The sequence below is a fragment of the Candoia aspera genome, chromosome 2 (assembly GCF_035149785.1).
Source record: "Candoia aspera isolate rCanAsp1 chromosome 2, rCanAsp1.hap2, whole genome shotgun sequence".
In the NCBI taxonomy this organism is placed as follows: domain Eukaryota; kingdom Metazoa; phylum Chordata; class Lepidosauria; order Squamata; family Boidae; genus Candoia; species Candoia aspera.
In genome coordinates this window covers 194,900,863-194,915,206 of record NC_086154.1, presented here as the reverse complement: position 1 = coordinate 194,915,206, position 14,344 = coordinate 194,900,863, and the positions used below count along the sequence as shown (strand labels likewise).

General features: G+C 42.6%; 1 protein-coding gene across 1 annotated transcript; it reads right to left on the bottom strand.

Annotated features, from left to right (window-relative positions):
• Window positions 1-10,225: 10,225 nt before the first annotated feature.
• Window positions 10,226-11,254, bottom strand: LOC134490206 (forkhead box protein D3-like). Its single transcript, XM_063293103.1, has one exon. The coding sequence runs from the start codon at window positions 11,252-11,254 to the stop codon at window positions 10,226-10,228; it is 1,029 nt and encodes a 342-aa protein (XP_063149173.1).
• Between the last annotated feature and the right edge of the window lie 3,090 nt (window positions 11,255-14,344).

The window sequence follows — 14,344 nt, the reverse complement described above, 5'->3', positions numbered from 1 at the left end:
GCTCTTTGGATATCTTAAAAGAGAACTCTAAGCTGGAATCGTAGCCCGTAAATATGTAAGAGGGGTTTGTTCCTACACCCACATTCACACGATTCTAGGCTGAAAGCATTGGCCCACCCTTCTGTTAGGACAGTGGGATCAAACAGGATGAAAGATCATGTATGTTCAAGCCTATGTGTGACACATCCCCACTGACAGTGCAGCATTCCACATTTGAGTTAGTTTTGTAACTTGGATTTGGTTTATTCATTTTTTTTTTACTTTGGGCCTTGATAATCAGGTTGGCTTTCCAGTTGGCATTTCTGAAATATTGTAAAAATAAGGTTAGGGTTTTCTTTTTATAATAGATGACTTGTATTGTTAACTTAGAAAACAAAAATACCCCCAAATGGTAATTAATGTAAGCATGTCTGCTTTGTTCTTGAGCCAAATAAAGTTCCTAAAATGGCTGTTTAAAATTTTAAACGCCCCACCCTCATGTTTGCACCCTCTAAGACATGAAAGGAAATGAGAGGTGGGTGGAGGAAAAAAAGCTAGATAGTGATGATGCATGTAAATATACTTGGTTTTCATTGAATTGTATTAAGGTTTGTGCTGCATCTCTTGTCCTTATGGGTTATCCTGTTCTTTGCTGTCCCATTTTTTTTCCTGTTTATTGTGGTTTCTGTTCTTTTTGCTTTCTTTTTATGAATTTCTTCCTTCTCTCTCCTTTGGGCTAGAAATCCAGCCAGGGAAAGAAGAAGCATCACTGGTAGTTAGATAGAAGCCATACCATAATAGCTTATTTCAGAAGAAGGAGTCACTTTGTTCCCTTTCCCCTTTGAGATTAAAGCCTAGGGCTCCATCCAGCAGATCAACAGGATTGTACTACATTATCATATTTTTGATCCCTTAGACGAGGCCTTTATTTATGCTGGACGGGTTGCCCAGACTAAAGCCCAAAATTGGGATAGTCCTGGTTAAACTAGAACATATGCTAAGCTTAACACAATTTACCATCTAAAGATCAGTAAGATGATTACGTCCAGAATCTAAAGTTACCCAATAAATAATGCTACTGTTTCCTCACTGTGCTATTTTGGGGATCTGTTTGGATCTATTACTCTGTCTGATAATGCCAGAGATAGTTGGGGCAAGGCTGCCTGGAATGATCATGGTATCATAGAATAGAAGAGAATATGGAAGAAAAAGTGTATCACAATAAGAACACACTGACATGAGAACAATTCCGTTTCTCATCATGCTAAGGAAGGAAAGATAAGCACATTGTTCTATGTACAGTATGTTCCTAAATAAGTATTTCTCCTGTATGTTTAAACGGGATAGACTTATACCTCAGGAATTCTAACCAGCAAGCATTGGTCAGGCAGCTGTTGACTGTAGACACTACAGGAAGGAATTAACCAGGCTCACTTATAAAGTCCCAGGGTGAAGTGGTATTTGCACACCGCGCTTACCCATGGTTAACTTCATCATGGTTTACTCAACCCAGTTTCATGTTATATGCTAGTTTGTGATTCAGGGAGTAGCATGGACACAGTCATTATGAACTATTTATTTATTTATTTATTACTCATATTTAGCCACCGCCCATCTCGCCCAGAAGAGGGACTCTGGGCAGTTTACAATAAAATTCCCCATAAAACATAAACATTAAAATCACATAAAACAATTATAATAAAACCCAATAAATAAATAAAATCCAAGTGAAATGTAAAATCCAGGCTGGTGGGAGGGACTCTAGGGTGCAAGTCATCCCCAAGAATGGTTATTCCCTTTCCCACCCCAGGCGAGATGGCAAAAACAGGTCTTCAGGGCCTTCTGGAAGGTCAGGAGAGAAGGGGCCTGCCTCACCTCCAGGGGCAAGATATTCCAGAGAGCGGGGGCCACCACAGAGAAGGCCCGCTTCCTGGACCCCGCCAGATTAAATTCTTTTATGGATGGGGTCTGTAACATGCCCTCTCTGGATGATCGGGTGGGGCAGGCCGATGTAATGGGGATGAGACGGTCCCTCAGGTAACCTGGCCCCGTGCCATGTAGGGCTTTAAAGGTAATAACCAACACCTTGAATTGGACCCGGAAGCAAACTGGCACTCAGTGCAGCTCGCACAGCAACGGTGTTATATGTACCCACCTAGGTGCACCAAAAATAGCTCGCGCGGCTGCATTTTGGACCAGCTGAAGCTTCTGGTTACTCTTCAGGGGTAGCCCCATGTAGAGCGCATTGCAGTAGTCTATATGGGAGATAACCAGGGCGTGAGTGACTGTTCGGAGGGCTTCACGATCCAGGAACGGGTGTAACTGGCGCACAACCTGAAGTTGCGCAAAGGCCCTCCTGGCCACGACTGCCACCTGCTCTTTGAGCAGGAGTTGTGAGTCCAGGAGAACCCTCAGATTACACACTGTCTGGGGCAGTGCCACCCCATCCAGAACTAAAGATGACAGTTTCCCGGAAGATGAAGCCCCATCAACCCACAGCCACTCTGTCTTACCAGGGTTCAGTTGAAGCCTGTTGTTCCCCATCCAGACCCCCACAGCCCCCAGGCACCAAGAAAGGGCAGTCACTGCATCACTTACCTCACCCGGGATAGAGATGTATAATTGGGTATCATCAGCATAGTGATGATACCTCAACCTGTGGTGACGGATGATCTCACCCAGTGGTTTCATGTAGATGTTAAACAAGAGAGGAGAGAGAACCGAACCCTGCGGCACCCCACAATGGAGGGGTCGAGGGCTGGATCTCTCCTTCCCTATCACCACCGACTGGGACCGGCTCTGGAGGAAGGAGGTGAACCAGCGCAGAACTACGCCGCCCACCCACGACTCCCTGAGCCGACCCAAAAGGGTACCATGGTCGATGGTATCGAAAGCCGCTGAGAGGTCAAGGAGAGCAAGGATGGATGCACTGCCTCCATTCCGCTCCCACCAGAGATCATCCATAAGTGCGACCAATGCAGTTTCTGTCCCATATCCTGGCCTGAAACCTGACTGAAAGGGGTCCAGATAATCCGTTTCCTCCAGGACCCTCTGGAGTTGTAATGTCACTACCTTCTCAACACCTTCCCTAAAATGGGGAGGTGAAAGACTGGACAAAAATTATCCAGCACAGTTGGGTCCAGAGATGGCTTCTTGAGGAGGGGACGCACCAGTGCCTCCTTAAAGGTGACCGGGAACACCCCCTCCCTCAAGGATGTATTTACCATCGCTTGGACCCAACCACACGTCACCTCCCGAGCTGCCTTCACCAGCCAGGAGGGGCATAGATCTAAATAACAGGTGGTGGCATTCACAATCCAGAGGATCCTGTCCACTTCCTCTGGTCCAACCGGATCAAACTGCTCCCAGATAACAAAGCTAAAACATTCCCTTGGTATCTCCACAGACCCTGCTTCACGCATGGAGTCCAACTTAGACCAGATCTGAGTGATTTTATCCTGCAGATGCTCAGAAAACTCTTCCGCACGGCCCTGTAGGTGGATCACTGGGCCCAGCTTCCCCAAAAGGGTATGTGTGATCTTAAACAGGACCGTCGGACGGCAATCTGCGGATGCAATAAGAGCAGAGAAATACTGCCGTTTCACTGCTCTTACCACCACAAGGTAGGCCTTAATAGCGCCCCTAGCTTGTATTCGGGGGGATTCAGTCTTTGTCTTCCTCCAGCGGTGCTCTAGGCGTCTCTTAAGCCTCTTCAAAACTCTCAGCTCCTCCGTGAACCACGGGGAGTGTCGGGTTGGATGAGGCAAGAGAGGCCGCACAGGCGCGATCCTGTCCGAGGCCCCGGCCACTTCCCTGTTCCAGGCAGCAGCCAGGGCCTCCACTGGACCATGCAGCAGATCCCTGGGCACCTCCCCCTGCTCCCTCTGAAACCTCACTGGGTCCATCAGAAATATGAGTTTGGGAAGATGTCTGTTAGGAACATGGGTGTCCACAAAGGGAGCAAATGATGGAAAGTGTATTGCAATGTCACTACACAAACTATTACTTTTGTATACATGTCCTATTTTATATGCACATATGTAATGGATGAGCTTGCATTATGACATCATAATATACATTTAATCATTCTGATGAAACCTCTGGACTCAGTGGATGCCTCTGATTATGAGAAGGGGAAGGGGGGCTAAAGACCTGTAAAAAGCTGTGTCCTGACTTGAGCAATATAGAACAGTTTGAAACTTTTAACTAAAATCTTGTTAGTCAAGAAAGAGGAGTTATTTAATTGTAGCTCCCTTAACAGCCTTGTTTAGCTGAAATATTTGGTCTTAAACTTATCTACAACACTGTGCTTACAGGTAATCTTCATTTAGCAACCACAATTGGGACTGACATCTCAGTTGTTAAGTGAAGCAGTTGCTAAGTGAAACTGCAACTGTGCTTATGCTCTTACTTCAGCTTTCCCTTGCTTTACAGACCTGCAAAGGTTGTAAATGCGAAGATTGGTCATAAAGTTACTTTTTCATCACTGTTGTAACTGCAGACAGTCGCTAAACGAGGCAGTCAGTAAAAAAGGACTACCAGCATTTTCTTGGAAGAAAATACCAAATGGAACTTACAAGTAAGTATTACATATAGAGCACTGACTCCACATGGGCTTGTACTCCTTCCTTTGTTTAAGATATTCATATTCTGCCTTTGAAAATTTTCTCAGGTCAGATTACCATAAGAATAATAAAATGACATTTTAAAGCAGCAGTAAAAAACCATACAATCGAAGCTCTGGAGATAAAACTGACAGTTAAACATCTCTGAGAAAATTTATAAAAATGACACCAAGATAATTTCAGATAAGCGGCTTATGGAAGCCTCTTCTGTAACCAGGAGACTGCTACTAGAAATCCCTTACGTCACGCCTTGCCATATGTGCAAGGACAAGACATGAAGAAACCACGAGGCATCTTCAGTGAATGGGTAACGTCTTGGAGACCAGCAATTCATCACTCTCAAACAAGACATGAAATGCTTTAAGCACCAGCACTAAATCCAGCAAAGGGTGGGGCGCTGCAGTTCCATGTTTGTAATGTAAGTCCTGCATACTGGAAGAAACTCTGAAACAAATTCTAAGATGTACAGTCAGTTCATACAGAGCTCTGGAACTGCCACAGTGCATAAATCAGATGTTTGAAAACTATCAGTTGCTCAATTCCTAGTCTTGGCAAGTTTACCAAATGCTTTTAGTTTAAGCTTACTTTTCTTTATATTTATGCAAGTGGGGATACACAACAAAATGTTAGTGTGTATTTTCCTCCCTCAAAAAGGGTTTTATTGTCCAAAAACCTGGTTATTCTGAAACAAGCTTTGGAAAACTATTTGGGGTTTACAAAGAGGCAAAGAAAATGTCTGGGATAAGAAAGAGAAATGCTTTCTTTTTCCCTTTCACTGTGCATGAAGAAAAAGCTTGTAACCTCAGAATGCACATTCACCCGCTCCCAGTTCTCTATGTAAACCAAAGGTAAGTAGCACTATTCCTGTGGCCAAAAAAGTGTTAAAAGATAACCTATTATCTTTAAATCTGCCAGATTTCCTACCCCACTGGACTTCCATTTTAAGTGAAAAGCTTTATCAGTTCTGTTGCTGTTCTTTATTATGAACACTTTTCTCTTGTCCTGAGCTCCAGTATATTAAGAATTGATTGACATGTAAACATGATGAAAAATAAAATAATTAATGTAACCATACATTCCTGGGTTACATTGCATATGGACATTTTCTGCTTATTTCCCTGCTGTACTGGGTAGTTTCTTAATTTAGCTGCATGATTATTGTGCATAGAAAGGCTAAGTGTTGAATAACTGCCAATAATTCTTTGTGAAAAGTTACAATAAGCCCCTGAGAATTACAGTTATGGGGGGGGGAAATTTTTTTAAAGTTTTTTTGTGAATCACCAGAAAAATACTATTTTTACGCAGCTGTATGCTTGTAATTTCTTTAAAAACAGTCACAAAGGCTAAGACATGCATATGTATTTTAATCTCACGACAATATTGATCTGAGATCACATTAATCAGACAGCATTAAATATGTATAATTCCAAGGTTTTCTTAATGTCCAGGGTAAGTATTATTACTTTAGAGCTAGTATATATGAAAGGGAGGGTGTTTGACTAAGGATACTGTGGAAATGCAAACCTTCTCAGCCCACAATAGCTCTGGGTTGCTTCAGATAAAACAGTCAAAAAATAATAAAATGGCAAGAAATGATAAGGAATTACAAGGACTTATAAAGTAGGAAAATATTGTAACTTAGCTGGCACAGGGAGCTGTTGATCCTTAGTGATCACATACCAATAATGGAGAATCCCAGAATTTCTAGCACATGAAGCGTGCTCTGGGACCACTTTGGATCAGGTTGTATCCAAACTTGATTAAGCATCAGAGGATTCTAGGATTTAAGTGGCTGTGTTGTGGATTGGTCACAGCCATCACTATGAATGGGTGATCTATGCTCAACAGGATAGATTAGAGGGTGGGTCTGAAGAAACATGCAAACTAATAAGCATTGGCTGTTTCCTTGACACATAATATTTCCAGTACTAACATTGGGTGCCCAGAATTGGACCGAATATTCTAGGTGTGGTTTGACCAACTCAGAATAAATACATTATGACTTCTCTTGATACTATAAATGTAAATATAGTTTCTGATTCTGTATAAATTCCAGTTAACTCCCATTTACTTTACTTTCAAGTGTCAGCCCTGGCTCCAGTTGTCCCTTACCTTCTCAAGCATTAGGGTAGACTAATCTTGGAAATTGTTCTCTTAAGGCACTACTAACACCTTGGATGTCCAGCTTCCTGATGAAGGGGGGCAGAGTGGATAGTCTGGCAAACCAAATTTTGTTCCAGTGGAGATTTCTGATTCCTAGATTAGAAGCAACATATGCTGCCTGACTGAGATGGGAGGACCTTCAGAAATGATCAAGTAAAATCATCTTCAGCAATGGTTGTTTTCTCTCATCAGTCAACTGAACATTTTTAGAGACTGGCCAGAATTGAAATATGGATATCATTCAGTAAGGCCGCTTCTTCATCTAACTATATACATGATTTATATTTTAATAATGATAGCATTGTCTTTGTACTGGGATGAAAGTATGTTTTTGTGAACAAAGTTATGTAAAGGTTATCTAATTTTAGTGAAGGGCTACTAAACTAAACCTATTAACTACCAGTAGATCACAGGTTATAGTTTGATACCTTTAACCTTAGTTAAAATAAGTTTAAATAAATAGGTTTTTTTTTAAGTTGGGTATGACTTGCTTCTTCTTTTTTATAAACATAATCATGCAACAAACTACAGTATAAGATGCTTTTATGACAAAGCCTGCAAAAATTGCAGCAAATATTTCAGATAAAACTCATAATGTTAACCTCACTATTGCATACCCTCTTTCTCTCCTTCCCTCCCTTTAAACACCATGCTGACTACCAGCATCTGGGCAGCACTTTTAGAAAATAATTCAGTGCTGCTGTTGCTCTTAGAGAAGCCCACAATAGTTTAGAAAATAATATATAAGAACCTTAAATAAACCATCCACAATAATGTTACCAATCCTAAAATACAGTAATTAAAAAAATCAAAATAAGGTTTATTTAAACATTTCAAAAGCAAACAAAAAAAGTATTCTGATAACAGAAATTCAAAACAGATGCTTGATGCCTGTATTTTAAAGGTTTGAATATATTTGAGAAAGTGGTTGAATAGCACCACCTGGAGTGAAAAGTCTGCATTCTATACCATATACTGTACCTTCAAGATACATATCACTTTAACTGGAACATTACAGTGCAACTGTGTAAAAATATAACTTGTGGTAACTTTGAAAAAAAGTTGTTGACCACTATTAGCATAAATTCAGGAGCAATATTGTCAATAAAACATATCATAAGTCCTTTAATTGGTTGCAAACAACTCTTGTAATGTCTACGTCTGCCATCAAGACAAATTTCCAAATGAAGTGTGTATGTGTGTGTGTGTGTGTATGTGCACATGTATATAATTAGATAGATGAACAGATTTCATTATCAGCCCAAGTCAATCCACTGCAGGATGAAGCCCTCTTCAGCTGATTTCCAGCCGCTTTCACATGCCTCGCCATTTCTAGTACACCTTGTGTGAGTTACATCCCGTGTTGATGTATGGCTGTAAAGCTTGATGTTAAATGCAAAAGCAGTACAGAAGTTGAAAGTTACATAAAGAAGCATGGAGCTGCAAATGCTTAACGTAATGCAACATGACAAGAAAATGGTTGGTTGATCAGCTGAAATCATTCCACTGCAGGGTAAAGTCCTCTTCATTGAAGGTTATGGACTTAATTTTGCTGGTCCAGTGCAGATTAGTAGATAGGTGTTTTCTGATTTCGCAGTCTAGGGCTGAGAGATAGTGATTGGCCCGAAGGCACACTTAACCAGCCCTTTATCATTACACCATACTGGACACAGACAGAGGGACCGAGAGAGATAAATGCCTTACCACCATGTAGTGGCACATGAATGATCTTGTCTGGGCTTCGGAAGGTAAGCAGATTTAGGTCTGGCTAGTACTGTGATGGGAGACCATTTGATTCTTTCCATGTACAGTAGTCATCAAGTTCACTCAAGAAAAGAAAGAGCAAATTTTACACATTGATGTAGCAAGTTGAGACTAAAAACTTTTTTTTTCATTCTCCCCACATTGAAAGAAAAAAAATTCCTACATATATACTCACACACAAAGATCCACAAAAATTTAATATGGTTCCGTCTCTGATCTGCCACTTTATTACAAATAGGGAATTTTTGTATGAGCAGAACCTTAAAAATATAACTTTCTAAATTTCACAAGAAAGGGCTTTTTGATAATCTATTATCTGATTCTGTATAATACATAGTTGGCCTTTACGTGAGTCTCAGGGAGGTAATAGCAGATTGTTTTAGTAAAATCCAGATCTCCCAGGTTCATATATAAAACATAGGACGGAGATAGATCAGATTAGATATTAAGAAGCAAGCAGATGACATGGGATGCTAAATTCTCCATCTACCCCAGGAGATGAGCTGCATTTGTGGCACCTACAATAGCTACAATCTTCATATTACCTCCCTGCAGTCTGCTCCCCATTAACTTGTTTCCCTACTGAATTGAAGAAAAAAATCCTAAAATATTTTGTTGTCTGATGCGAATAATAAAATGGGGTCCCTCCATTCCAGGAATAGAAATTGATCATACTGATAGCTGACCCTTGAAATTTTGCAGTGGGACATATTACTGTACTAACTTAAGCAGGCTAGTTTTGGACAGACAGATTGCATAATGCATATTGATCTATCTTCCCAAGAAAGATGATCTGTTCACATGAGAAATAAATATATTTGACTCCCATGCAACAGGCAATCTAACTCATACCACTCTAATTGTTTACCTGTAGCCCAAAATAAGTTTTGATGCTTTATAGCAAGAATAAACTAAGGGATGGGAGATGTATATAAAGTAGAAATGCAAATGGAGATCACTCCAGTTCAAAACTGATGATAGTTGTTGAGAATGATGAGGAATGTTGAACAAGTAGTTGAAAGTAGAATGTAATAATAGTAGAACGAGTTATGATTTTTAGCTGCTCTGAACAACCTGTTGATGTTTGACAGTCCCATCTAATGGAGTCATAAGGAGGTAAATGCAAAACCTGGGAACCGAAGTGCCCTCATGCTATTCTTAAAATGGGATTTCTCTATCCATTAAAATGGATTTCTCTATCCATTCCACAGCTTCATCTGAGTCATCTATTCCTGTTTTTATTTATTTAAAATGTTGATAACCAATTAAGCAATCCATTGGCATGAATTCAGCTCCAATCCAATTCTGATTAGAGATCAGAAAGAGTCTGTCAAATTGCTTTTTTTTTTTGAGGTCCAGTCACACTTCAACATTGCATTAGACTGAATCCTTAGATCACAGAGTACACGTACTTAGGTAGACTTTGCTCGGTTGCTGCCTGAAAAGGCCAAGAAGCATGGAATTGGCTTATTTAGTGTGTTGTGCTTCACCACACCACTTCAGGAGGGGAGTGAGACACCCCATCAGCGGGGTGCGAAAGAGGGAGACGGGGAGGGTGAGAAGCCTCTCCAGTTTTCGCGGCGGGGCGCGCTAAAGCAGAGCAATCAGAAGGTCAGATTAAAGATCCGACGAGTCCCTGAAACCACCGTCCGCAAGCAGTTTGCAAAGTCCAGGCAGAGAATGGGAGCACGGATCTAGAAGGCAGGAGAGAGGCTCCCTACGCCGAGGACCAACTCGGGGTGACCCGCGAACAGCGGTGCGGGACTCTGACTGGTGCTGGAGCTCAGCAAGGTCCTCCACGAGGCCACGAGGCGCTCCGGGTGGGACAGCAGAGCCGGGCTGCGGCTACACGTGGCGGCGGGCGGCGGCGGGATCCAAGCGCTCAGCTGCACCACGGCAGGCGCCACCCTCGGGCCCATAATGATGCTCTCGATGCTGAAGGAGCACCTGCTACTGCCGGCGCCCTGCAGGCTGATCTCTCCCAGGGGCCGCTTTCCTTCATTCCCGGCACGCTGGGGCCCCTTCCCCGCTTGCAAAGACCACCGTGTCGCCCCCTCTTTTCTCTCCGGCAGCGCCGAGGCGCAGGCGGGCAGAGACCCGGCCGCTGGAGGCAACAGAGGGCCAGGCGGAGGCGGGAAGAGCAGGATCCCGGCGGCAGAGGGCGAAGTGGAGGGCGCGGACAGCAAGGGTCGCTTGAAGCGCTTCCTGCGCCGGAGGAAGCTGCCGTTGTGGAACATGTCCTGCGAGGCCGGGTGGAGGCGCCAGTAGTGGCCTTTGCCCGGGCTGCCGGGCTCGCGGGGCACCTTGACGAAGCAGTCGTTGAGCGAGAGGTTGTGGCGGATGGAGTTCTGCCAGGCAGGGAAGCGCTCGCGATAGTAGGCGAAGCGCCCGCGGATGAAGGCGCAGATTCCGCTCAGCGGCAGCTGCTGCTGCGGGCTCTGCAAGATAGCCATGGTGATCAGCGCGATGTACGAATAAGGGGGCTTGGCCAGCCCCTCGGTCGCCGGCGCCGCTGCAGCCGCCGCGTCGGGAGCCTGTCTCCCAGCTGTTCCCCTGGCCTGGCTGCTCCCGGCAGCGCCGATCCCGGGCTCCTTGGGACGGGGCCGGCGTCCCCGGTCGCTTTTACCCAAGACGTCGACCGCTTCCTCTTCGTGGCTTTCTTCTTCATCTGAACTCCGGCCTCGGAGATGGTTCAAAACCGCTTCCTCGCCGGGCGGGCTCATATGAAGAAAAAGATCAATACGGCCACGAAGAGGTGGGGCGAGGAGGACCTGCAGCCGGCGCGGAGTCCAAATGACCCAGCTTTGAGGCTGCCGGGTCTTTTATTGCCCTGTTGCCCTCTCCCCGTCGCCCAAAGGGGGAGGGTCTCCCTTTCCATTGGCATTCCTCAATCACTGCGGGAAGGGGGGACCGGAGCCCCGTCTGCTTCTGATAGGAATGTCAAACGCACGTTTTTAACTCTGTAAATAAGGAATTGACCCCGATCGGCGATTGGGAACAGAGATCGAGCAAGATTGAAGGACAGATTGCCGACCCCTTATCCCAAAGGTGAACTCAGAGGTCCTGTCCAGTGTCCTGTGTGGGTGGGATCTTAAGATGGGCAAAGCGTGGCTCTCCAAATGCTTTCTAGTCCATCAACCCTTGTTCAGATGGCTAATGGTAACAAGTGATGGCAACTGTGGTCCAGAGAATATAATCCAACCAGCCCATTGGACGGTTGAAATACAGGGAGCCGGAATATTTTTATGGAAGAAGTAGGAGCAAATTCTTGGGCTGAGAATTCTCACAGGTTTTTTTTCTTCATATTTTGGTAAATGAACGTTGGTTAAAACGACGCGCGCGCACAGAGGCGCCCCTTCTCGCAAGCCTATCCAGTCTGGTTGGTGGCTTACAGTCCCGAAACCAGAGACTCTTCTGGGGAAGATCCTGCAGGCAGTGGGGATTTTTGGAAAACAAGACGAACCGGACACTCACTGAAAGGAAATAGGGCTTATTCCTGAAGGGAGAAAATAAACTGGGGAAGTATTTCGGATCATACAAAGTGGGGAGAGGAGGTAGAGAGGGAACAAACGATGGACGAAAGAACAAGTTTGCTATGTTTATAGTAGTAGGTTTTCTTCTTTTCAAATCATGGGAGTGATTTACAGATTTACAGATACGAATGAAGAAGCCGTTTCTAATTTTAAAAAGTAAATTAAAGGAAAAGTCCTTATCCGTAGTCAAAAAAAAAGGCACAAAAATTAACATCCTTGCCGACTGCCTATCCAATAGATGCAGACATCAAAATATATTAAAATGATATAGTAAGTACATTTGGTATGACACAGCTAAATCCAGGAGAACACTATTTATGTATGCCAGGAAAAACGTAACTATCCACCAATGAATTTCGTCTCCAAACTCCAAAATAATGAGGTGGGACAGATAAACTTGGTGCAGAAAATACAAGAGAATCTTGCTCGGCTGATTTGCTAACATTACTCCGGGAACTGACCCATCTCAGCCCTGTTCTTTCATTGTAAATTCTGCCATGTGCTTCAAATATATTTGTGTTCAAAAATAAACAAGGAAAAAAATTCATGCTATCCCTATTTAGAATTAAGTAACTCCGCATATCAGTGCATTGATTACAAAGCCTGAAGTGTGTGATACCGATTGCTTACAGGGTTCTTATTTAAATAATTTTTTTAATGTGCACACATTAATCAGCATTAAACTAAATGAAACAAATTTGTTTTTAAAATGCCACTGCTCTTCACTGTAAAAGTAATAGCAGGCTGCCCGCTGAGCACTCTGTATTTTTCTGTTTAGTGCTTCTAATCCCATCAGTAAGTCAGGCAAGGAGACATTTTCTGTTTTTTAACATCACTTAGAACAGACTCACACCTTTGTTGTTGAACATATTTATCTTTCAGAATAATCTTTCCAGTGTTAGTCTATTGCTTATTGAGATATACTGCTGAACATTTGATTTCAACCCATAGTTTGGTCAAGTATAATACACTGCTGAATTACAAAATTCACCAAGATTATTTAAAGCTTTATAGAAATAGCAGAACATATTAATGGTCTTGCAGTTATCCAAGTAGTTATTTTTTTAAAAATTAATCAAACTGAAGAAACAACCTATCAAATTCACCAAAATGTATTATTTTCCTATCAAATTTTAAAAAATTAGAATATTAAGGAACACCTTCATTTTGAAATATTTCAAATCTTTGTAGTAGTAGTACTGCCGCCTGATCTTATGCAATCTTGGTGCAACTATATCAATGGATCTTACTCTTTATTAAGTATGCTTAGGATTTCACTTTAAGAAGAAGACCAAGTCTGATCCAAGCCATTATGAGATCACCCAAGGTCAGCCAGCTGCTGCCACTTGCTGACGTTTTCTAAAATAAGAGCATTCAAGAGTTGTGTTGAGGATACTTCAAGCCTGTCAAAATATTTCTATTTTTTAATCCTCAAAAGCAGTTTCAGAAGGGCTGTAATCAATATAATGCAGGCTGTAGTCATATATGTGTAATGACTTACCTAAATCTTATAGTACTTGATGGGACTTCCTTCTAAGTAGACCTCCCTAGGATTACACTACAAAGTGCCCACTGAAATACTGTGATTTTAAATATGTTGCACTTCATTTGGAAGAGCAAACTGATCAAATTGTAATTACTGATGAGAAAATCAGTATAGTTGAAAAGTTCAGCTATACCAGTTCAACTATACCATTTGCCCTTGTATCTACAGCTCCCAAAGAAGTGCTGCCTTAGAGATTCAAGATTAACTCTTAGTCAGTGCTTGTAATGGCAGTTCAATCCCTAGTTGTCATACCCAGTCAGGCAACTGAGCAGAAACCAGAGTTTACAGCATGATGGAAAATGGTGAGAAATTTTTTTTCTGCAGTTTGCCTTCAGCAACAAAAAAATCACTGGCCAAGATCTTTCCCTCTCTTTCGAGCACCTTCAAGGGGTTCAAAATTCTTTTCAGGCAAAGGTTCACACTCCTATCTTTAAAATAAAATTGTGTCATATCCATTTTGTCTGATAAGGCAACCTGATTCTTTAAAAACAGAAATATATTAAAAATAAACCTATTCACATTTGTGCTGTGGCTTCCTTACTTCAGAGAAGCAATTTTCAACATTCAGTAGAGCACCCTTTCCTAATCTTTCTCCAGATGTGCTGAACAACTTCCATTACCTGTTGGCCACATTGGCTGGAAATTATGGATGTTATAGCTGAACACATCTGGAGAGCTCCAGGTTGGAAAAGGTTGCATTGGAGAGTTCTGGTCAAGATTTAATTTCTTGTAAG